The sequence below is a fragment of the Gymnoscopelus microlampas genome, assembly GCF_963454915.1.
Source record: "Gymnoscopelus microlampas genome assembly, chromosome: 23".
Lineage (NCBI taxonomy): Eukaryota > Metazoa > Chordata > Actinopteri > Myctophiformes > Myctophidae > Gymnoscopelus > Gymnoscopelus microlampas.
In genome coordinates, this window is record NC_139960.1 from 19,805,308 (window position 1) to 19,831,093 (window position 25,786).

At 43.1% G+C, this 25,786-nt stretch overlaps 1 protein-coding gene across 1 annotated transcript in view; it reads right to left on the reverse strand.

Annotated features, from left to right (window-relative positions):
• The window catches only part of cdk17 (cyclin dependent kinase 17), a gene marked incomplete at its 3' end in the record, with an annotated part of 49,716 nt that overhangs the window by 7,716 nt on the left and 16,214 nt on the right, over positions 1 to 25,786 (reverse strand). Inside the window, exons 2-9 of the mRNA XM_084049519.1 lie at positions 15,664 to 15,812; positions 12,406 to 12,570; positions 7,245 to 7,378; positions 3,860 to 3,985; positions 2,610 to 2,666; positions 1,798 to 1,912; positions 233 to 327; positions 50 to 112 (exon numbers count right to left, since the gene is read on the reverse strand). Coding sequence (XP_083905645.1) covers positions 50 to 112; positions 233 to 327; positions 1,798 to 1,912; positions 2,610 to 2,666; positions 3,860 to 3,985; positions 7,245 to 7,378; positions 12,406 to 12,570; positions 15,664 to 15,790 — 882 coding nt within the window. The 5' untranslated portion in view covers positions 15,791 to 15,812. The remainder of the gene's footprint in view (positions 1 to 49; positions 113 to 232; positions 328 to 1,797; positions 1,913 to 2,609; positions 2,667 to 3,859; positions 3,986 to 7,244; positions 7,379 to 12,405; positions 12,571 to 15,663; positions 15,813 to 25,786) is intronic.

Below are 25,786 nucleotides of genomic sequence, written 5' to 3' on the forward strand. Positions count from 1 at the left end.
AAGTATAACTCAGGCTTAACAGACTACATGTAAAACCTGTCTTTCTCACCTTGACATTGTGCATGCTCATAATGTTTCCGCAGTCATCCATGTACTGCTTCAGGTCCTTGTCCTGCACAGGAAGGAACAAATGCATAAAACGAGACCCGATCCCTGTAGATTAGAAGAACTACGAAAGGTGAGGGAACTACAAAGACCGTCATGCAACGATAACATAACAACAAGAACTTACCAGGTACTCAAAGACAAGCGTTAGGCTCTTTTCTGTGTGCACTATGTCATGTAATGTCACTATGTTGGCGTGCTTCAAGTCCTTCAGTAACGACACTGAGAGAAAAACAGATAAGACAGTCAGATAAAGAGAGAATCTAGCTGTACTGACGATAAAGAGAGAATCTATCTTTACTTATGATAAAGAGAGAATCTACTGTATCTGTAATAATAATAATAACTATTTTTAGACATGGGTCACAAAGTGCTGCACAAACCTACAAACAGAATACACAATAAAAACAAGAATTTCACAAAGGTAATAAAGAAGTGAAAAATAAAATTAGCTAATACAAATGAAACAAAAAATAACCATGAGCAAAAGGTAATGAAACCTTTTTCATTGTTTACAGGAATGCTTTAGAGCATATAGGTTTTTAAGAGTGATTTAAAAGATATAATGGAATCAATGAGGCAAATTGTCTCGGGTAGAGCATTCCAGAGACTAGGAGCTCGGACAGCAAAGGCCTGATCACCCTTAGTTACAAGGCGCGATCTAGGGACCTTTAGGAGAGCCTGGCCTGATTTTCTAAATGTTTCTCAACAAAAAAGCAGGTTTGAACCACTCTTTTAACTGCATCTGTAACGATGTTAAAGAAATAATCTATCTGGATTGTTGATAAAGAGAGAATCTAGTATCTGTGCTGATGACAAAGTGGGAATGTATTTGTAGTGAATCTGATGATAAAGAGAATATAGTATCTATTCTGTACTGTACTGATGACGAAGATAAAAAGAGATTCTATCTGCACTGATGTTAAAAAAGGATTTAGGAGCAGAGAAGAGAATTCTGCACGCAGCCTAAAGCTTAAAACCAGGACCAGAGATCATAACGTCAGAGACCACGGTCAAAGGCCTGAGGAAGTTCCTTGACATGGTTTGTTTCTGTTTCCCTAGTCCTGTTTTGATGCAAGTGTGCAGATCAGTGTCGATTTTGACAGCAAATTTTGATTTAGTTTTAGTCATAGTCTTTTGAATAAAATTCCATTTAGTTTCAGTCATATTTTAGTCATCTGAAATGTTTTACTGTTAGTCTAGTTTTAGTCGACTAAATATCATAAGATTTTAGTTGACTAAATCTACAGTTGATTTAGTCGACTAAAATGTATTTTGGCGGTGTCTTGATGGCGTTTTAAAGGCTGATTTTACACTTGGTTGCATGCTGAAAATAGACGATCTACAAGCTCACAACGCGTCGCAGCGTGACGCGTTGTGAGCTTGTAGATCTGCTATTTTCAGCATGCAACACCCAAGCGTCTTTTAGTTCTACTGGATCTCTTCTCCACTAGTCCCTCACTGACATTTTAGTCAAGTTTTTATTTGTTGACGAAATTGTCAACATATTTAGTCTTAGTTTTAGTCATCATAGCTTAGGTTTTTTTGTTTTTATTAAGTATTTAGTCGACGAAATCAACACTGGTGCAGATGTATTCTCTTTGTTTTTACAGAGGGATTTGGGAAACGAGGGGAAGAGAGGATGGAAAGGTTAGTAAAGGGAGTGAGGGTGAAGGAGGAGTGGACCCTCACCTTCTCTGATGGCGGTGCAGGGTGCTCCCTCCTCATGCTCCAGCCTGATCTCTTTTAGTGCCACAAGGTTATCTGTTAACTTGCTGCGACCTTTAAACACTGTGGCATAGGTCCCCTGTGCACCGAACACACACAGCATTGACTTACATTCATTCCAATAACATATTTGGCCCCAATTTGACATGCTACCCCAATCAACTGGTTTCATGTCCAATATTTGTCCCCAAAAGTGGTCTACTGTGTACACACGCACACACACACACACACACACACACACACACACACACACACACACACACACACACACACACACACACACACACACACACACACACACACACACACACACACACACACACACACACACACACACACACACACACACACACACAAATGTGGTGTACACTAATGTGAAAATCACAGAATTGGGGTTACTTTTGTGTCAAAGCCTAAAACAGAAACCAGTTCAAGGACCATATGGCAGTCATCAATATATAGGTAAGTGCCAGCTTCGGTCAAGCAAAGCCAATGTTTTAGATTGTCGTTTGTTGTACTTTAACCCATTAAGGCCTGAGTCCGATTCTTAAAAGGTTTTCTAAATCCTAAAAGTTTTTTGAAAAAAAAAAAAAAAAAAAGATTTTCAAAAATAGCAGATCTACAAGCTCATAGCGCGGCACTCGGTGCCGCGCTATGAGCTTGTATATCTGCTATTTATGAATAGCCAAAGAAATCCAAATGACACAGATGCGTTCCCGGTCTTAATGGGTTAAAATTACATTTCAGATCCATTACATTTCAGATCCATTACGTACCTCTCCCAATTTGTCCAGCTTGATGTAAGTCTCCAGCTTTCCGAAGCCGATTTCTGACTGAGGAAAATATAGGGAGGAAAAGGGGCATAAGCAAGTAGAAAATAGGGTTGAAGGCCCTCTGTGGGATCTGGCCATCTGGACCTTTACTACTGCCCTAACAGCGGGACTATGTTTATTTCAAGGACAGGGAAGACCTTTTTTCCCCATCTGTGACTGAGCTCTTGATGCTGAACGACTGTTGCGTGTATAAACATCTGTTTGAAATGGACGGTCAAGCTGTACGTGGTCTTGAGGATATATACATTGATATTCTGGCATAATAATGGCGTTCTCTGCTCCTCGTACTTATAAGATGCGTAAATGCAGAGGACACATTTCACGTGCAAATATACAGTGACAAAAACACCTCAAGGAGTGGGGACCAAAATATGATTATGATTATTACATTCTTCAAGTCTTATCCTTTATCTTGCGTATGCCCAAACCTATATTCCAAACATATAATGTTGGGAAATGAATAAAATTCTAAATAAACAGCGGTGTCAGTGTTATTGCCGGTGTTTTATGCATTGAAAGCAGAGCATTGTCCACGACTCCAGATTCACCTGGTTGCCATGGTAACCGGCATAAGGGAGATGGGGTTGATGTAATGTGAACACCGGAAGAGCAATGAAGGTGGTGGCGCCCTCATAGGAGTGTTTGTGCGCATGCGCAGCCACAAGGACGAGTAATAAAAACACATACATACATACATATGTATTTGTGCGCAAACGTGCACACACACACACACTCACCAGTGTACCACCAAAGTACCACACAATTTTGAGGTACTTTTACTTTAGTTGAGAGTATTTCAAGTACTTTTACTTCTACTCCACTACATCTCAGGGGCAAATATTGTACTTTTATTCCACTACAATTATATGAAAACTTTAGTTACTTTGTAGATTTGAATTATTATTAGAAAACATACATTTGAAAATAGCCGATCTACAAGCACACAACGTGTCGCTTGCGACGCGTTGTGAGCTTATAGATCGGCTATTTTCAAAAGATTTTTTATACATGACGAACTTGTGAAATGGGACATACTGCATAATGAGCACTTTTACTTTTGGTACTTTAAGTATATTTTGATGCCAACACTTTTGTACTCTCACTCAAGTAAATTTTGAACACCAGACTTTTACTTGTGTAACTGTAAAATGTCTGTAAAAATTGTCAGAACTTCTTCCACCACTGACACTCACCAACGAGGCTCTGCGGGAGCGTCGGCTGAGCGGCTGGTCGAAGGGGGGGCTGCTGAGCTGCAGCTTCTCCAGGTAGCCGTCAGGAATGCGGATATCAGCAGGGAGAGACAAGCGCTTGTTCAGGTCCTACAGCACACATTCATACAAGGAACAGACAGACAATCAGTGGAGGACTGACACATACCTGAGGCTGATAAAAAAAAAAGATGACCGGGTCATCGTCAGTAGGAGACTCTTTGAGTCTCCGTCGGTCATCAAATTATTGGATTAGGAATGCGACAAAAACAACAAAATCTCCATGAATTCCAAGGCTTCATGGGGTGTGTGATTGATAGAAAATACATATTTTTTTGGGTGAACTAGTCCTTTAACTTGAGACTAAAATAATCAGAAGGTTGACATTTGCCAATGAAGGAGAAGGAATGGGGAATTATTTAAAGATGAAGCTGACCATACGGGTTTTGGTTATATTCAAATAAGTTCACACCATAATTCAAATCTTGGTGTCCCGCATCCTGACAATATACTGTGTAACGCCATCCAATGTTTTGGATGGCAACAGTATACTGTAGGCCATGGGTTTTCAACTGGTGGTCCGTGGACCACTGGTGGTCCGTGAAGGTATTGCATGTGGTCCCTGACCATGCATTTAGTAATGTAGGAAAGTGAAGATTTGTATTATATTTTATTTTATCGACCACTAGTTGAGAAACAGTATGATGTATGATGACGCATCAATGTTGTCAGTTACTTGGAAGTCGGATGTCAAGAACTTCCACAGAAATGGGAGTTAGAATTTCAAGGGAAACTGTACCGGTTTACCTGGTTGAGTCATCATTAGTAGGAAATGTGCCCATATCAATCGCATGTGCTTGCTCATACATATGTTGCAATGAATCAGTTAACATGAGTTTAATATGGAAGGTTAAGCGAACAGAATAAGGGCAACCATGGGAAAGGAATGGATCAGTGGTACTCAATATTTTTCCACTAGCATATCTCAGTTAAATAAATAAATAATAACTGTTAAGGGCTTGATTTAATTCACCTCGAATTAACACATTAAATTAAGGCCTTAACAGTCATTATTTAATTTTAAGCTTTTTCCCCCATACCACGCCCATATCCCCCCTCCCAACACAACAGTGGTCCCCAGGTTGATTCTCAGTCAGGGTAGTGGTCCCTGGTTCATAATCAGTTGAAAACCTATGCTGTAGACCTATCTGACCGGCATCAAGTATTCACAAAAATGTGAAAAATGTTCACAATTGACAATATGTCTAAAACATTGGGTGATTTACTTCCTTGGCTTACTGGCAGCGTTCACAAGACATTTGGCACAGATTTGGCATCAAGCACAACGATGCTTTGGGTCGTTAAGCTCCCACAACAGAGCCTAACTTAGTGATGGAATTATAACCTTCAAAATGGATATGTGACAAGGCTATGTGGCTATGTAACAAAGATTAAGTGCAAATAAACCTGTGTGTGTGTGTGTGTGTGTGTGTGTGTGTGTGTGTGTGTGTGTGTGTGTGTGTGTGTGTGTGTGTGTGTGTGTGTGTGTCCTTCGAGATGATAGTCTTCTGATTATCATCCGATGTTCAAGCACCTCTTCTTTTGGGGAGAAGTAGGTCAGTGTACAGGCAGTCTGCACATGAATGCCAAAGGAGACACGCTCGGATGCAAAGATGATGCGTTGTCAAGCCGAGTGTTCAAAGGGTACAGTACACTCAAAGACCACAAGGGGGCAGACTCCCACCACCAGGGTGAGGATCCCGGTCAGTCTGCAAGAATTCTTCACTTCACACACACCGTGCACAATCCATACATATTATTGTGATTTATTAAAACTGTCCAAGCTGGTCATTTGCGGTATGGTAGCCTTTATCTATGGGGAGAAAGCAATCATGCCAAGATTAATGCGATCTCGCCGATCTGGGCCAACGAAAGAGTTGAGAGTCACAGACCATTAACAAGTAAATAATGGCATCTTATAATTGTCAGTATAAGGTAAATATTGCCTGCTAGATTCTCCATTCTCTTTGGGTGTTCCTCTTCACGGAGGACAAACACAGACACACACAGTCTCTCAGTAGCTGCCACAAGCTGCTGGGCACGCTCGCATGAACCCTGCAATTGTGCTTGTGGTTCACAGAGGCTCGACTGATAAAACCTCAGTCTGTATACATCAGGTCGGAATGTTGAAATTCCCTGACGTTCTGCCAAGGGGAGGATTGTTTTTTTGAATCTCCACGCGCACGTTAAGCATGTCGAGAGATTAGCCTCTCAGCTGATGCCGTCTTTCTCCTCACTCTCTCCCCCCCCAATGTGCTGGTGCATAAACACAGAACCTACAGTAGCTCACTTTCACTCTCCTTCTTTCTCCCTTTATCTAACTCCTTTCTCTCCTCTGGATAATGGTCGTTCTCCTGGAGGAGCAGGGACTCCTATCGGGATCGTGACACCCAGACGGTGAAAGCCTATTACAGTGTTCACCCTGCTCCTCCCCCAACGTCTGACCCACACAGCACTTGGGAAGTGTCGGAAAAGAAAGGAGGATGAGAGGAGAAGAATGGAAGAGAGAGGGGAAGAGAGATAGCATGGTGGAGAGGAGAGGGGGGGGGGGGGGTATGCAATGCACATTCGGCCAATATTTTCAACGCAGTAAAATCCTTAGTTTTCATTTAAAGCTGCAATCCACAAAGTTTATTATCCCTTGCCGGGATTTGAACCCAGGTCTCCTGTGCAGGAGATCAAATTCCTAGCAGTGAGCTGAGACGGAAGGAACGCCCACTTGGACAGGGGAGATACGAAGCTTGGCAACTTCAGGCAATACCACTTCAACCACTAGCGTTCCTACAAGAAAAACACAGGGTCTACATTTCTTAATAGAAGAGCAGTTGTGAGACTACCTCTAACCACTGCAGATGTTATATTGTATTAACATACACTACCATACATTGGTGTGTGTGCGCGTGCACGCACGCACACACACACATATATATATTTTATATATATATATATATATTTTATATATAAAATATTCACACACAAAAAAGTTCTGGATTGCAGCTTTAACTCTGAGTGGAACATTTTAAATGAATGAATTTTAAATTAATTAAGGATTTTACAATTTGTCACATGTGTATTTGTGTGAGTGCGTATGATATCCATGTTTCCTCCCTGATACAATTGTACACGTGCCCAAACATGCATGCATACATGCAAGCAGCTCCGCATGTGCGGCAGCGTGCAAGCTAACGCACACACTAACACACTAACACACTAACACTAACACACGGCCACTTGAGAGAATGTGGAAAACCAGCCCCTTGCGAGGAGTGGAGGACTGGCTCTGTGATCGCTCCTCCAGCGCGTCTCTCACCTCCATCGAGATGCGTCGGTGGACCCTGTTCCTCAGACACACCCCCGTGGGAGACTGCACCTCGTCAGAGGACGTGCCCGACGCCTGGTCGCTCTCCCCGTCTGAACCCATCTTCAGGTTTTCATGGACAATGTCTGTGGAGGGTGAAGTGGCGATAAGACGATAACATTAGCACAACATGACACCAGTGTTGATTTCGTCGACTAAAACTGGGACGAAAAATGTTCCGTCGACTACCTTTTTTCACAGACGAAAACGAAATAAAAACTAAGCTATGATGACTAAAACTAAGACTAAATATACTGACAATTTCGTCAACAAATAAAAACTAGACTAAAATGTTAGGGAGGGACTAGTGGAGAAGAGATCCAGTAGAACTAAAAGACAAGTCATTTTATGTTTGGTTGCGCTTGGGTGTCGCGCTCTGAAAATAGCAGATCTACAAGATCACAACGCGTCGCAGTGAGCTTGTAGATCGGCTATTTTCAGCATGCAACCAAGTGTAAAATCAGGTATTACGACGCCATCAAGGCACCGCCAAAATACATTTTAGTCAGCTAAATCAACTGTAGATTTAGCCGACTATAATCTTATGATATTTAGTCTAAAACTAAAACATTTCAGATGACTAAAATATGACTAAAACTAAATGGAATTTTATTCAAAAGACTATTGACTAAAACTAAATCAAAATTTGCTGTCAAAAAATCAACATTGTATGACACCACTGAACACGTTTGACATTTATAGGCATTTGGCTTGCATACTTGACGTCCCCCGAGAGACTTCCAAGCATGGGTTCTGTGTTTTGCTGAGGGTCACTTTGACAGGGCATGTGGCTAGCTGTTGCCCGTCTCGTTAACCTCCGGATAACGAGACAAGGGGTGTCTAACCGCACGGGTTAGCGTATTTCTAAGACACGTACAGTATCTAAGTCAAAAGTTTTGTCAGTCGAAGGAAGTTTTACAGATCGATGCAAGGTTCGGTGCAAGGAAACGAGGTAATAATTAGAGCCTTTTTTCCACTCTGACAAGACTTTACAACCAGCCGGTCCGACCCCCCACTCTTCTCTGTCTCTTTCATCCCAGGCAGTAGTTTCCCCTCTCAGGCCCTGCTAACCACCCCCAAGGCCAAAGATTAAACACTTGAACCTGCCCTGCCTCTTCCTCCAAGACCATAAAACTAAAACTACATACTTACCACTACTACCTGTGTGCCTTCAAGAAGCAGCGGGGGGTTGAGGCAGAGCTTAAACCATTAAGACCGAGAACGCATCCGTGTGTCATTTTCAGATGTCTTTGGCTATCAACAAAAAAAAATAGCAGATATACAAGCTCTTAGATCTGCTATTTTTGAAAAAAAAAAACGTGAACATTTGCGCAAATCTTATATATCATATTATATATAATATATATTAAAAAATATATATTATATATTTTTTTTAAAAGCGAACATTTGTAACTCAAATCTTTGCTTCTGGGGATTCTACAAATGTCTGCTAAATCTCTTAACTCATTCACTGCCAGACTTATTGCTGGCCGCGTTTGCCCACTGCCAGAGATCTTTCATTGAAAAAAAAAAAGTACTCAGGAGCTGAGATACAGAATTTTTGAGCTTTAAGTTAACAAGGAAGTGGATGGGAGTCTTTTCCTTCGAAAAATCATATCTCCTTGGTCTTTGGGTCAAAAAAAAAAAAAAGAAAAAAAAAAAAAAAATTATAATTACGTTTTTTACGTCAGTGGCAGGTTTGGTAAACGGGAATAATTACGTTTATTACGTCAGTGGCAGTGTATGAGTTAACAGTTTTTTAAAAACACTTATGTTTCTATATATCAGTGGTGCTCAAAACCTTTTCAAAGACCCGCAAAATTATATTTGGCCATTGAACCCCACCATCTCAAAATATTTTGTTCCAGGGACCACACATGATTTTTGCAAAAATAGCAGATCTACAAGCTTGTAGCACGGCACTCGGTGCCGCGCTATGAGCTTGTATATCTGCTATTTTTGAATAGCCAAAGAAATCTAAAATGACACAGATGCGTTCCCGGTCTTAATGGGTTAATAGGCAGAACACACTGATGAACCAAGCGCATGCATTCAACGCGCAGACTGTTAACAAGTAACCACGGATGAGTGTTCACACCCCTGTTATCAGCGTTTCAACACCTCCAGTATGGGAGCCTGTCATCAGACATCATAGGGAACAGTACATTTCTAAAATCCAAAGTGTTCATTCTTACGGCTCAATCTTTACACTCCGAGTTAAATTAACCCTCAGGATTTTACAGTGTACTGTACCTAGGGGTTGCAAAAGTTTCAGACTGTTCAAAGGTGGAAATCTTAAATTGGAAGGAACAGAAATAAAATGGGAATATATGGGGTTATCAGATTTAGAAAGCTGGGAAGGCAGCCCAACATAGTGGCACAGACAGTGTGTGCAAGATGCTCAGATTTATCGTTACATGTGGTGTAAGTGTGCTCTGCACATGTGATGGGAGAATATACTGCACATGCAGAGGTTGTAAATCTACTGAATTTCTTTTGTATGGGATGCTGGCAAATTGTCTCAACATGTGATGGAGGACAGCACTGCACATTGTTACAGAAACATGCTACCTAGTAATGTTTGTTTCTGCAAACATAAGTTTAATATTATAAACGTAAGATCTTGAATGGAAATTGGTCATAATTCCCACACTTCATTTCCCATGGAGAATTTTCCGCTTTGCAACATTAACTGTACCTGGTTCAGCTCTGGCTTATCAACTCTGACTGACTGTTCTTTCACTTTATGTTGCTGATGCTTCCAGCCATCCATCTCTCTCATCAGTGCTTCCCCTCTTTTCCTGGAAATCCCTGAAACATAACTTTTGTTTGTGTTCACCTGCCATTTCTTCTTCCTCATTATGTCTCACCGGCTTCCCTTTCTATATAAAGGGAAGACGGATATTTAGCATATTTCATCTTCTTCCCCGTTTCGCTCCAGACTTTGTTTTCTCTCCCCTTTCCTCTTTTGGTTTCCTCCTCTAGTCTTGCGTTCTTCTCTGGCACCCTTTTTTGTAAAACCTCACAAACAATGTTCTCTCTCGTCATTATATTTTGTCACGCTTTTCCCCCATGACTTCTAGCTTTACATTTCCCCTATTTAGCCTACTTTTACATCTCTGGCCTGGGAAACGTTTGTATTTTGTGGAGAGAATACCCATTTTTCCCCCTTTTCTGTTGCCCATCACTTCTACATAGCTATTTTTTATATTCCTCTCTCTTTCCGCAGTCCTCAAAAAGTACACAACTTTCTTTCTTTCTTTCTTTCTGTCTCTTCCCATCTGTCACTTCGTCCTCCTCTCATGTCTTAACCCATTAAGACCTGAAGCCGATTCCAAAAATGTCTTCTAAATCCTAACAGTTTCCTGAAAAACGTATGTTTCTATATCAGTGGTCCTCAATCTTTCTCATGTCAAGGACCCCCAACATTTGTATGTATTTGGCTGCGGACCCCATCTCAAAATATGTTGTTCCAGGGACCACCAGAAGGAAAGTTTCTTGCTTTAATAATATTTGCTTTAAAAACATCTATATTCAAAGATTTGCAACATTCTTCACGATTTTTCTAAAATAGCAGATCTACAAGCTCATAGCGCGGCACTCGGTGCCGTGCTATGAGCTTGTAGATCTGCTATTTTTGAATAGCCAAAGTGTAAAATAAGTGGTTACACAGATGCGTTCCCGGTTTGAATGTCTTAACTCATTCACTGCCAGAATTATTTCTGGCCTGTTTGAACACCGCCAAGATTTTTCATTGAAAAAAAAAAGTACTCAGGAGCCGAGATACAGAATTTTTAAGTTTTAAGTTAACAAGGAAGTGGATGGGAGTCTATATCTTCGAAAAATCATATCTCATTGGTCTTTGGGTCAAAAAAAAAAAAAAAAAAAAAAAAAAAATATTTTTAATTTTTTTAATTTTTTTAAAAAGTCGTTTTAGTCGTTCTTGGCAGGCATGGCTTATGGACAGAAGTCGTTTTAGTCGTTCTAGGCAGTATATGAGTTAAGGAGCAGCAGAGTGTAGCAGTGTGTTCAACAATACCGTGTCCCATATAGCTGGCCTGGTTGTGGATCCAAGTCCTTCTATTAACTAGGCCAGGGTCCACTTTAAAGAGATACTGGTCCCCAGCAGGGCTAGAACACTCATATACACATAATTGGTCATAATGAGAGGTCTAGGAGAAAAGGTTGATAATATAGAAGTCTGTTTCCCTGGAAAATGGCACATGGGTAAACTATGTGTACGCATGCGCAGGCTATCTCACATGCAGGTGAAAACAAACATGGTAGGGATGATAAGGGATGGCTGAGTCATACTAATAACACCTGACAGGAGGCTTATTGGCCACACACTGTGTGTGTGTGTGTGTGTGTGTGTGTGTGTGTGTGTGTGTGTGTGTGTGTGTGTGTGTGTGTGTGTGTGTGTGTGTGTGTGTGTGTGTGTGTGTGTGTGTGTGTGTGTGTCTCTGTGTGTGTGTGTGTGTGTGTGTGTGTGTGTGTGTGTGTGTGTGTGTGTGTGTACGCGCATCATTCATGGTGAGAGCAGTGTGATGGTGTGTGTGCCATGGATGGCGTCACACCAAGTCAGGAGGACGGAACTCTCATGGCTGTGTGCTGTGTCACACTTCCTGTTTGTTCCTAGTCGCCATCTGCTTTCCCACTGTGTGTGTGTGTGTGTGTGTGTGTGTGTGTGTGTGTGTGTGTGTGTGTGTGTGTGTGCGTGCGTGCATGTGTGTGTGTGTCTGCAGGCTGGGTTACGGCCATCTTCTCCATGACTTCGTCTGCAAGCTGTCACAAGGTGTCAAGGTGCAATGCTATGATAGTGCCCGATAGTGCTGTTATAGCCACACTCGTGCACGTGTGCGCATGCATGTGAATATCTCTATATGTGCATGCGACAGGTGTGTGTGTGTGTGTGTGTGTGTGTGTCAGTGTTTATTTTGACAGCAAATTTTGATTTAGTTTTAGTCATAGTCCTTTGAATAAAATTCCATTTAGTTTGATATTTAGTCCATTTAGTCATATTTTAGTCATCTGTGTGTGTGTGTGTGTGTGTGTGTGTGTGTGTGTGTGTGTGTGTGTGTGTGTGTGTGTGTGTGCGTGTACGCAGTCTCACCCAGACGGCTTCCATTGCGAGGCATTGCCATGAAGGACCCGAGGCTGCCTCCGATGACACTGTGGGGTCTGCGGAGCGGGGGCTTCTTGAAGGACCCTGTGTACTGGTGCAGGAACGAGTGCATACTGTGGGAGGTAGGGGGACGGCCGTTCCGCACGATGGGCTCTGCAAAACACAGCCAAACCACACATAACGTCACTCGGTGGGTTTATGGGTCAATCTATAGCAATATCAATATAAATATCAATATGAATCTGACAAGTGGAGATGCATCGATTTAACTAATGTAATGGGTAGGTAGATGGATGGATGGATGGATGAATAGATGGATGGATGGGCCCTTCATTTCTTGTAAAAACGGAATGAATACCTGGTACTACTGAAACACATGACTTTGCTTTGATTTTGTATTAAATTAATATCCAAAAAATTGAATAAACCTCTGCTCATTGGTTAACACAAACTGAACTGAGGTGCTGCCTGGAGCTGAAAGAAAGCAGCACGAAATATGCCTGAAGCAGGTCTGACAACTGAAAGCTTGCAATACATTTAGGATATTTGCACAGTGTTCGAATGTGTGGTTGCTGCTTTTTTTCATTAAATTAAATTTATATCCAAAATCCTGTCAATAGTTGCTGTGCTTTGTGGCAAAAGCACTAAAGGTCAAACGTTTATAGTGCAGGTGTGTGTGCATAGACATAATACACGCAGACACTGCATTGGCCACCGAATCATATGTCAACATCACCGCCATATTGGCAGGGTCAGGGCAACTAGCCATAACTCCACTGCAACAAATATGCCTAAATGGCATATAAGTAAAAGAGACTCAAACATTTTCTGTTTTACAGCCATTGCAGTTACTATCTACACAAGGTGTTTTGGTATGGAAACGCACATTTTTGAATGAACCAAGGCGTCTGTATCATAAGTACATCCTGATATGTGTAACAAACCAAACCGCTTGAAATTCAATCAGTTGATTGTGGAGAGAACACCTGCATGTATAGGCTAACGCTTAGGAGGCATGGCTTGCCCTTGCTAATATGGCAGCCGAGTTGAAAAGTGTTTTTGTATAGCACATTTCAACAACAAGGCAATGCAATGTGCTTTATTGTGCTTTACAAACGACACGTTTAAATAGCAAAGAGGAAGGGTGAGGGCAGGGACACACGCACAGGCTCATTGGCACAGGGCCATCATGAGAGAAGATGGGGGGGAAATGCTGTCATAATTAAGCCCCATTAAATTAAATTATAAAAAGTACTGAAATAGCAGCTGAAGTGCATTTTGGGTACACATTCATTTGTTAAAATGCAAGTTTTTTAATTAAACTTTGACCAAAGTTTACAAAGGAAATGTTTTAATTGCATGCTTTTACTTCATTAAAAATCCCATTTGGTGGTTTAATGGTGTAATTATTGTTACATCCATTAAACCACCATTACATGTTTCTTCTCGTGCACCCCCATAGAGGCAGCTCAAGCAGCCCCACTTTGGAATCCCTGACTTATACAATCGGTGGTTGTAATTTGTCTCTCTGCTCTTCCATTGAGCCATTTAGATCATGTCAAAGGCCATGTCTCACCTAGACACAGGATCTGAGGTTTGGGTGCGACTGTTCTCGCCAAACCTGGCCACAATGTCTGGTCAATGCGTTTCAATGAGAATGTGCGTGGAATTTTATAATTTCTTTCGAACGTGGATGTGCTCGGCCGGTAACGTGAGGGGGGAAAAGGGCGTTATCCATGCGCTTATGCTTGCGCGACCGGTGGGTTTCAAGCGTATGGGTGTGTGAGTACATACTATACAAGTGCAGTCTCGTCTTTACTGTCCGCTGTCTTCTCATTTGTACTAGCATTCTTGCTAATGACACCTGAAAACCAACCTTCAACTGAACGGAGTGCCTTGGACTTGTTTTAAGTTCACCGCCAAAGACTTCTCACTTCAACAAAGGAAATGAACTTAATGCTTTGACCTATAACCAGAAGTCAGTCATTTAAATACCAGTAAGAGCACACTGACCGCTGTCAGGCAGCTATATACAGCATTTCAGCACAGCTGAAAAAGCCGCCAATTAGATTTCTCTAGACGTTAACCGATGTTTTCATCCGGAGCAATTTACAACAAGCCAGCAGATCCACTATCTGCTTGGTGTCCCACTAATGGATACCTTGACAGGGTAAACAAGGGAACTGGCGTACTCAACTCAAAACTCAATAAGAGTATGACGGGTGCTGACCCCAACGGCACAGAAAAGCAGTCTGGCAACTAAGTAAGCATGCAACACTTTTAATAACAGCAGCAGAAGGTGACAGACATGTTTCAGCCCTAGGCCTTCCTCAGCATTTCTCTGAAAAGTGTCACATACAAAAACATTAAATAAGTTACATACTTGTTTGCGAGTTCTGATGACATTTAATTTGCTATTTTTGTCCTATATACTGTACCCTATATAATCTACAAGCTAACAACACATCCCGATGCAACGCTTGTAGATGAGCTTGTAGATCTGCCATATTAGCTACGGTATTTTTGAAGATGTTAACAGAAAGTTTGACAAAAGTGTGCCTACAATAGGGGATGCCAGGGTTAAAGTGGTGAACAAAGCACACGCTTGCTGATGGGCATATTATTGTTGCTGTCATACAACTTCTATTCCTTCCAATACAGGGTGAACTTTAACCCCTTCTGCCCTACCCTGATGAAGTAGTAGTACTGTGACTGATTCAAACACACATGCAATGTCTGCTTATTATAAGTGACTTTGGGCTTCTTTTTCTATAAAGTTGCTTGTAAATATTGGTAGTTGCTGTTTGTGTTTTTTCGGGGGGGCTTGTTTCTAGTGTAAGCAAATGTAGTTGCTTATTTGGTCTTGCTTACACATTTTGTAATTAAGTATTATCATGTTATGGACCCCCAAATTAATGTATTTGTCCCTAACCCCCATCTGAAAATGTTTTGTACCAGGGAGCCCCGAACCAGAATGTTTCAAATATCTTCCAAATATTCCACATTTTATTTCAAGATCTTTTTAAAATAGCAGATCGACAAGCTTGCGACACATTGTGATCTTGTAGATCATCTATTTTCAAATAGCCGATGTGTACAGTACATAGGTTTAAAGTGCTCATGTGGCCTAGTTGCTTCTTTTGAGCTTGTTTTCCTAGACCTGGTTGGTTGCTTATTTCTCTCGAATAATCTGGCAACGCTGATGCAAAACCCTCCAGCAAAAGCACAACATACACACACACTAACCGTTGTCCTTGGAGCCGTTGTCCTCGATGGTCATCTGCTCAGCCAGCTCTGACAGGGATTCATCAATGCTGTGGCTGGAACGCAGCGTCAGAGACAGACGCCGCTTGAGCCTCTTCATCTTCTCCATGGCAGGGCAGTGAGTGCACGGCCTGTGAGAGGACACACACACACACAGAAGGACAAAAGTCAACATCACTGACTGTAATACACAAACAACAGCCAGAGGGTTGTTTGTATGAATGAATGAATGAATGCAGTGTGTGTGTTTGTACGAAAAGTGCATGTGTGAGTGTCTGTGTGGGTACGTGTGTGTGTGTGTGTGTGTGTGTGTGTGTGTGTGTGTGTGTGTGTGTGTGTGTGTGTGTGTGTGTGTGTGTGTGTGTGTGCGTGCGTGCGTGCGTGCGTGCGTGCGTGCGTGCGTGCGTGCGTGCGTGCGTGCGTGCGTGGCGTGCGTGGCGTGCGTGCGTGATCGTGTGTGATCGTGTGTGTGTGTGATTACGAAAAGTGCATGTGTGTGTGTGTGTGTGTGTGTGTGTGTGTGTGTGTGTGTGTACGAAAAATGCATGTGTGTGAGTGTGTGTGTGTACGAAAAGTGCGTGTGTGTGTGTGTGAGTGTGTGTGCGTGTACGTGTGCGTGTACGTGTGCGTGTGCGTACGAAAAGTGCATGTGTGTGAGTATGTGTGTGTGTGTGCGAGCGAGCGCAAGAAGAAATCTCTTGAGCACGCCGGGGGATTTCAGAATCCCCTCAACGGCTCAAGTGCTCCCAAACGAGGAAAAAATAGACACATTCATGAATAACCTAGCATTCCTTTTAATCCAATATTCATAAGCAGATGAGTAGGACTGTTGCCAGTCCCCAGCCCACACAGGACACCAAACCCATGATGAATAAAGCATGAATAATACAAATTAAATAAAATAATGAATCAAACCTAATACAGCGTTCTCCAATTACACACAAACACACAGAGAACCATACGGACACGAGGGAAACGTCACTGAGGCACTGAGGACTGCATGACTTCTGATTGTTTGAAGTCAGTGTTGTTAAACAGACAGGTAGGTCTGTTAAAGGGATAGTTCACCCCCAATATGACTAATCCATAGAAAAACATTATTTTTTTTTGGGTTAACTATCCCTTTAAGCTCTTTCAACCTGCTGCCGTCCCTATTTTGGAAAGAATAAAAATTTCAGATGTACAAGGTCGGCTATCTGTCATACAACAACGTATGTAGGGCTTAAAGCTACACTATGTAACCTTGCTTAGTGTACAAAATGATATTTTGACCAATCTGTACGGTAGAGTATGTTAATACAATATAACAGCTGCGGTGGTTGTATTTGGTCTTTTGAGAAATGTTGATCCTGTGGTCTAGTCTGACCACTACTGGTTGACAAGTAAGTGATACTGCTGAAGGTCCCAATTCAATATCTCCCCTGAGCAAACTATGTCACAACCAAGTAAAAAAAAGTAAAAAAAACACTAGTGCGGGAGACCCGGGTTTGATTCCCCAGCAGGACATTAAAGTTACGTAGCTTTAAAGTCGTTCAAGAATGGCAAAGAATTATGAAACACACCCACCCACACCATGACATCCATGGTGTCATGGTGGGCGACACTGGACGATGCGCACACACACACTCCCAGTACACATGAAGACCGCCGTACACACACATAAACACACACGTTTGTCCTCAGCAGTGGTGGAAAGTAACTAAGTACATTTACTTAAGTACTGTACTTAAGTACAATTTTGAGGTATTTGTACTTTACTTGAGTATTTCCAATTTCCAATACTTTTACTTCTACTCCACTACACTAAATCTCAGAGGCAAATATTGTACTTTTACTCCACCACAATTATTTGAAAACTTTTGTTACTAGTTACTTTTCAGATATAAATTATGATATTGAAAAAATATACATTAACCACTTTAGCCCTATTTTATACCTAGGATATTTGAAAATGGCCGATCTACAAGCTAACAACGCGTCGCATAGCGACGCGTTGTGAGCTTGTAGATATGCTATTTTCAAATATGTTTGTACTTTTACTTTTGGTACTTTCGAGTACATTTTGATGCCAATACTTATGCACTTTTACTCAAGTAAATTTAGAATTCTGGACTTTTACTTGTAACAGAGCATTTCTATATTGCAGTATTGGTACTTTCACTTAAGTAAAGAATTTGAGTACTTTTTCCACCACTGGTCCTCAGACTGCACACACACCCTTGAGGACCGCGGTCACCAACATTTGCCGCGTTGTGATTGGGCAGGCTTGGTGGCCGACCGGGGTGACATAAGTGGGCCAATAGTTGCGGTGATTGGCCGAGACAAGACTGCAGAGTGACGGGAGGTGAAGAGGTCAGCAGACTGGAGGAAGGGGAGGACCCGGAGCTGACTGCATTCCATAGCAGCAGCAAACGCCTGGTTTATATACTGCATCGTCACACGATGGAGTCACATACAGAAAATAGCTGATCTGCAAGCTCAAAATGCGTCGCAATGCGCAGTGGTGTAAAGTAACTAAGTACATTTACTCCAGTACTGTACCTTTGTACACTTTTGAGGGATTTTTACTTCACTAGAGTATTTCCCATTTTAAATACTTTTACTTCTACTCCACTACTTCTCAGTGGCAAATATTGTACTTTGTACTACTACTTTGTAGATTTAGATTACTATTACAAAACATACATTAACCACTTCAGCCCTATATACATTTCGGCCATTTGAAAATAGCAGATCTACAAGCTCACAATGCGTCACGATGCGACGCATTGTGAGCTTGTAGATCGGCTATTTTCAAAAGATTTGTATACATCATGAACTTGTGAAATGGGACATTCTGCACAATGACTACTTTTACTTTTGGTACTTTAAGTATATTTTGATGCCAATACTTTTGTACTTTTACTCAAGTAACATTTAGATTTCCCAGACTTTTACTTGTAACAGAGTATTCCTACACTGCAGTATTGATACTTTGACTTAAGTAAAAGACGCGAGTACTTTTTCCACCACTGCCAATGCGACACATTGTGAGCTTGCAGATCTGCAATATTTTCGGCACGACACCGTGACACGACACATTTTGAATCAGGCCTATACAGTACGCTGCGTAAGCCTGGGTACTGTACGCACTGTATTAGAGAGGATACATTAACACTGAGTGTGTGTGTGTGTGTGTGTGCGCGCGCACACACACACACACACACACGCACAGTTGCACGCGCTGACGCAGCAGTCAACCAGGTCACAGGAAACACCTTGCTGTCACTGCCTCAGGCCAGCTTCCCTGTTCATTGTGTTGCCTCGGTAACGCCCCTTAGGGCAGGGGGGTGGAATGGGTACCTCTGCTGACCCTGTGATAACACACACACACACACACACACACGCACTGCCAGCTGAGGGGGGAGGAAGGGGTGTTGGGTGATATGTGACACAGACAGGAAATGCAGTGGGGCGATGATATGGCACACAAACACCCCCACCGCCCTGGCATTCCACACCTGGCCAACACCTTCAGATAAACAACCTCCGCTATGCAACCCTCTCAGTCTAGTATCTCTCCCTCCTCCTCTCCCTCCAAGGCCGTTAGATTCCTGCATAGTCATGGGATGATGCCATGATGTGGCTGTCTGGACAGACAGGGGTTAACCTCATCTACACCCACGTGCACGTGCACGCGCACGCGCACACCTCAGCCGTTCTTGAAATTCCACGGCCATTCCCCATCTATGACAAGATGAGACTGTACATTGCTGGATTCCCTGGAATCATTCAATCAATCAGTGTCTGAGTGTGTGACCGCAATCTAGTAGCTACCCTACCCCCACTGCCGTGGTTAACTAACCACACACACACATACACGCACGCACGCACGCACTCACACAGCTCATTATAGCCACAGGCACGTAAGTTAGCAGGCCAATTCTGTACAGTGGAACACACCCGTTTGCTAGTAAACCGCTACCGACTGATGTCAATGTGGTCTACTGCATCGTGTGTGTGTGTGTGTGTGTGTGTGTGTGTGTGTGTGTGTGTGTGTGTGTGTGTGTGTGTGTGTGTGTGTATCCTTTCTACTGCATCTTGTGTGACTGTGTGTGTGTGTGACTGTGACTGTGTGACTGTGTGACTGTGTGTGTGTGTGTGTGTGTGTGTGTGTGTGTGTGTGTGTGTGTGTGTGTGTGTGTGTGTGTGTGTGTGTGTGTGTGTGTGTGTGTGTGTGTGTGTGTGTGTGTGTGTGTCTGTGTGTGTGTGTGTGTGTGTGTGTGTGTTTTAGCCTAGTAAGCCATTAGGCTGCACTGCCAATAAAGCACAAGTCTATGTCTATCCTTAGACATTGATGTCATTTTGTGTGTGTCACTGTGTGTGTGTGTGTGTGTGTGTGTGTGTGTGTGTGTGTGTGTGTGTGTGTGTGTGTGTGTGTGTGTGTGTGTGTGTGTGTGTGTGTGTGTGTGTGTGTGTGTCCAAACTCCCCCACAAAACCAGGCAGGGAAGAGGGCGGGGGTGCTTTGATGTCTTTACTAGTGTGTGTGTGTGTGTGTGTGTGTGTGTGTGTGTGTGTGTGTGTGTGTGTGTGTGTGTGTGTGTGTGTGTGTGTGTGTGTGTGTGTGTGTGTGTGTAGAACATGACCCGTTTCTCTTCTCATCTCGGCAGGAGTTGATCTCATTAAAGCTCAGAGGGCTAATGAAGCACAGACACACCATGCAGGTCGTACAGATGCACAGTAATATCCTCAGTGTTAATATATCTCAGAGATGTGTGTATGTCTATATAATGTAAAGAAGTATTTAAATTGAGTGTGTGTGTGTGTGTGTGTGTGTGTGTGTGTGTGTGTGTGTGTGTGTGTGTGTGTGTGTGTGTGTGTGTGTGTGTGTGTGTGTGTGTGTGTATATATATACATATAAACACACACACGTATGTACGTATGTATGTATGTGCGTGCGTGCGTGCGTGCGTGTATGTGCGTGTGTGTATGTGTGTGTAAATATATATACACAGTCACACACACATATATATTCCAAATGGGAACGGTGTGGCTCCAATGTGGATCTGGGACTTTGTTTGGCCGGCCTGTGACATCAGTCATCTATGACACCTCTATGACATAAGAGACTCCAAACCTTTGGCAAGGATTCAGCATGTTCAGGGGCCCCATTGACTTCCATTATAAAACTAAAGTTAAATATTTAAAAAAGGCTAAAACACTTTTTGTGTTTTGTTAAAACATATGTGAAAGAAAATGTGTGGAGGTACTTCTGTAGCCTACAGGCAGCATGCATACAAAGTATGACACTTATCGGTCCAGGGGCTTATAACATTAGTTCCGGACACCCAGACCAGCGCGCACACGCACACACACATACACACACACACACACACACACGCAGAGCCACGGCATAGAAATAATTGAATAACCCAGAGAGAAGATGAGGAGACGGAGATAAACAAGTGTGTCAGTGTGGTTTACTAACAGGATTTAGCAGTTGAACATTTTATCAGCAGTGCTTGTGTTCCACATCAAGAGCACACACGTGTATGGGCACGTGCACGCTCACGTTTTCTGTCACACACATTGAAAGGGCACAGTGGGTTTTTCTTTTCACTCCCGGTGCAAAAAGATGGACCCAAATATACTCTTACAGGTCCATTTGGGTTACAAAAATGTACAATTTAGGCATTTAGCAGACGCTCTTTATCCAGAGAGACTTACCGTATGCAAGGTAAACATAAGGTAATACATCAAATGCATAGAGACAGTGTAGTGCCTCAGTAATCTAGGATCATAGGCAGTGCCAGCTTAATGGAAGGGCTTTAGTTGCTGAAGCACAGGGCACAAACCTTGGGGGGGGGGGGGGGGCACCAAACAGCGTGGAGAAAGTGAAAGAAGACAGAACTATCACCGAAAGGCGCCGAAATTTAGAAGCAGCGGCTGCTGAAGGAGCACTGAAGCGGTGAAACGCGCCGGTGAAGCGTCATTTTTGCCGTCAATCGTGAAAGTTTGTGCGAATCTTTGAATATTTATTTTTTAAAGCGAACAATTGTAACTCAAATTTTGCTTGTGGGGGGTCCCTGGAACAAAATATTTTACAAATGTTCACTTTAAAAATATATATATATTCACAAACTTTCAAGATTTTTCAAAAATAGCAGATCTACAAGCTCGTAGCACGCCACTTGGTGGCGCGCTACGAGCTTGTATATCTACTATTTTTGAATAGCCAAAGAAATCTAAAATGACACAGATGCGTTCCCGGATAGACTGGGTTAACTGCTCCATTGGAAAATGGAGAAAACAGACTTTGTCTTCCACTCTGGAGAGCAAACTCCTCCGTTACAAGTAAACATGCCTGCAAATTCAGCATTCACCAAAATGAAACGGCAAATTAAGGATCTTCCTTTGACATGACCGTGTCCACTTTGTGGAGCTTGTGCTTCCGACACATAAAAACCGAACACGCGCATACAAGCACACGACACATATGCATGCGCGCACACACGCACACACACACACACACACACACACCCCCACACACACACAGTACGAGAGATAAGCTCTCTTTGTGTTATACACAGAGTGCTGTAACAGAGACGGGTATTATCTCTCTAGCACACCAAAACAAAGAATCGTTCATGTGACAGATCTAGGGGGTTGGTGTGTGTGTGTGTGTGTGTGTGTGTGTGTGTGTGTGTGTGTGTGTGTGTGTGTGTGTGTGTGTGTGTGTGTGTGTGTGTGTGTGTGTGTGTGTGTGTGTGTGTGTGTGTGTGTGTGTGTTGGATTTAGAGACATGTGGAGGGGGACAGGAGTGTGGTTACAGCATCTGGTACATGTGAATGATGAGAAGAGAACACAGAGAATTCATCATCAAAAGCAATCCAGCATACTGCTGCCACTGATAGATAGGCTCTCACCCGCTCTCTCTCTTGTCTGCAAGTCTAGCTTTTCATCAGCCCTGCCTGAACCCGAAGAACTCGACCAAAAAAAAGGATCTCTTTTTCCACATATACCTCCTGGATAGGTGCTGATGTTCACTCGGCTGCGTTAAGTCCTGACCCACAATTCTAAATTCAAACCCGCTCAAACCCCCACCCCCAAACAGCCGCTGAGCATCTTGCCCCCCGCCTCCTCTCATCACTTCCTCTGCCTGCTACTGGGTGTCTCCAAGTGCATCGTGGGTAGTGCTGAGGAGGAGACTTCAAAGGAGGCGGGAGGGGGAGGGGCACCAGGCAACGAGGCCTAATTAAGACGAGTCTACTACACATTCAGAGACGCACAGTCACGAGCACACTGTTAGGGCTGCTACACACTGTACGACTTTTAAAGTGGTCGGGGTGGGGGTCATCAGATCGTTAAGCATTTCACACTACACAAGTCTCTTTCTTGAAATCGGCTGTTATACATCGTTGTGGTTTTCACACTATAAGATTGATCGCCGACAAGGGATCACACACTGCAAGAGTTCACTAGGATGCGATCCAGACCCGATACATACATTTGTTTTTATTCCAGTTCATTTTAACCGACATCTCACGAAAACATGCAAGGCTCCCGTGATATATGCGCGAGACAGGACGCTATTGATTGACATTAAATCATTGTCTCTCTTTCTCTCTCTCTCTCTCTCTAAGGCAGCTTTCCATATGCATGGCCTCATCCTACCCCACACCACACCGTCCACTTGTGCCACGGTTTCCACTACAATGAAGTGGGTAGAGTGGTGTGTAAGTGGTACTAAACTACTAAATCTACTCTATATGGACCCTCCAGAAAAATGTGATTATGCGATAGCAGAATATGCGCATCACATCGCATAATATGCGCTTCGCATCGCATATTTCCGCATATTTCGCAACTTTTCACATATTTCGCATATTTCTCATATTTCACAACTTTCCGCATATTTCTCATATTTCACAACTTTTCGCATATTTCTCATATTTCACAACTTTTCGCATATTTCTCATATTTCACAACTTTCCGCATATTTCTCATATTTCACAACTTTTCACATATTTCTCATATTTCACAACTTTCCGCATATTTCGCAACTTCCCGCAATTTCACCGCATAGAATTGCCCGAATATTTCATTGCAAAATCAAGGATTTTAGCATGCATAATCAAGGATTTTTGCCCACGTTTTTCCCCTCATACCTGCAACCTATAAAAAAAATAAAAACCTGGCTGCAACAGAGAAGGAGCGCATGTGTTCTAAATGTTTTAATAACACCAGTTGCGTAGCGTCAGGACTTTCCTGGTCCATGCTGCTGATTCAAGCATACTGTAATAACAGCTCTCATTGGCTGTAGCACGGATCACCTCGGGGAGTGATCGCGACTCCGTAAGATCTCCAGTCAGCGAGAGAGACAAATATCAAACCTGCTAGAAATCTAAAAACGCTCGGGAAGGTCTCGCCGATCACTTTTAAATCGGTGGATTATCGGTGGATCATCTTCTCGCAGTGCCTTTCACACACAGCGAGCAAAGCCCGATCTTGCGTCAGATCAGGGGTTTTGTCGGCGAGCGTCAAAAAAGGTCACCGACAGCCAAATCGGATCAAACATCTTGCAGTGTTTGGTAGCCCTTAGCTAAGGAACCTCCTGTGTGTGTGCAATGTGTCTCCATCAAACCCTGTTACTCTACCACTGTGGTTCTCAAACCACAAAGGTCAAGGAGAAGGGACCCCATGGATTTGGCCGCGGATCCCTGTTTGATAAGATTTTGTGCCCTTTTGGACCCCCATAACAGAAGATTTGTCAAGATTTTCAGAAAATAACAAACTCAACAATCTACAAGCTCTCAGTGTGTTGCCATGTGATACATTGTAAGCTTGTATATCGGCTATTTACAAAGTCTAAAACAGGGTTCTTCGACGTTTTCAGGCCAAGGACCCCCTAGCTGAGAGAGAGATGAAGCAGGGACCCCCTCTATATTGTATAAAATGATGTTTCAGGTAAACTTTTGCTGCTCTTTTTTCCCTCTACACCTATAACTCTTTGCCAAAAAGACGCCTCGCAGCGCGAGTCTTGTAGATCGGCGATTTTTGGCTGAAGTTCTCCTCAGAAAAGGGATGCTAGGGTTCAAGTGGTTAATGCAAAAAAAAAACACATCATACAAAGATTTGGCGGACCCCCTGTATTAACTCTGAGGACCCCCTAGGGGTCCCGGACCCCTGTTGAAGACCCCTGGTCTAAATATAAAATAGGGCTTAAGTGTTTAAACTGTTCCTCATTTTACTGAGGACCCCCTGGAACCCCCTGTGGGACCCCTTGGGCATCCCCCGGACCCCACAGCGCTGCCAGGCTTTGACAACTCACCTTTCAAACTTTCCCGGCTTACTTCCTACTGCACGTTCATCTCCACTCTCATCTCCATGGTAACAAAGTTCCCGGAGACCGTCCTCGACTCGGCATAGATTAGGAGGTTTTAATCTATCCCAGAATCCTCCAAAGGCTGCCTACGCAAACCCCCCCCCCCACCCCCCACCCATTCCACTCAGGCTTTTATAAGTCCGGCGTGCAAGAGAATAGGAAACGAAGACATGTAAAATGGGGATGGGTGCAACGATCGCTGAGATCTGTCTGAATGTGCGAGTGTGTGAGTTAAGGTGGGGTGGGGGTGGCATGGGGGGGGGCGGGGGGGTGGAGTGAGCATATTTCAACGAGCGGAGCAGAAAGGATTCTTTGTGTTTGTCTAAGAGCCATGAAATCACCCGGGTAACTCCAGGCATGTACAGTGCTAGCAACTATGAACACAGGCAGAGCGGCAGAAAAGAGAAAGATAGAGCGAAAGAGAGAGCAAGACTGGTAGGGTTAGGCGGTGTGTGGGGGGCATTCACAAAGTCAAAGAGAGGGGCAAAAACAGAGAGGGGGCATTGAGGAGGCGATTATGAATAGAGAGAGAATTCAGAGAAGGTTAAGTCAAGATTAGCCGTTCTGTCCTGACAGGAAAACACGTCGTGGCTCCTAATGCTGTTAAATAAAAAGCTCAAAATAGGCTTGGCTCATATGAGCATCACAATGACCTCAAGATACAGTGCGCTATCACTTTCCTTTGAGTGTGCGCATGTGAGAAGACAATGGGAGGGCCTTGCCTTAGGCCAGCTGGCATC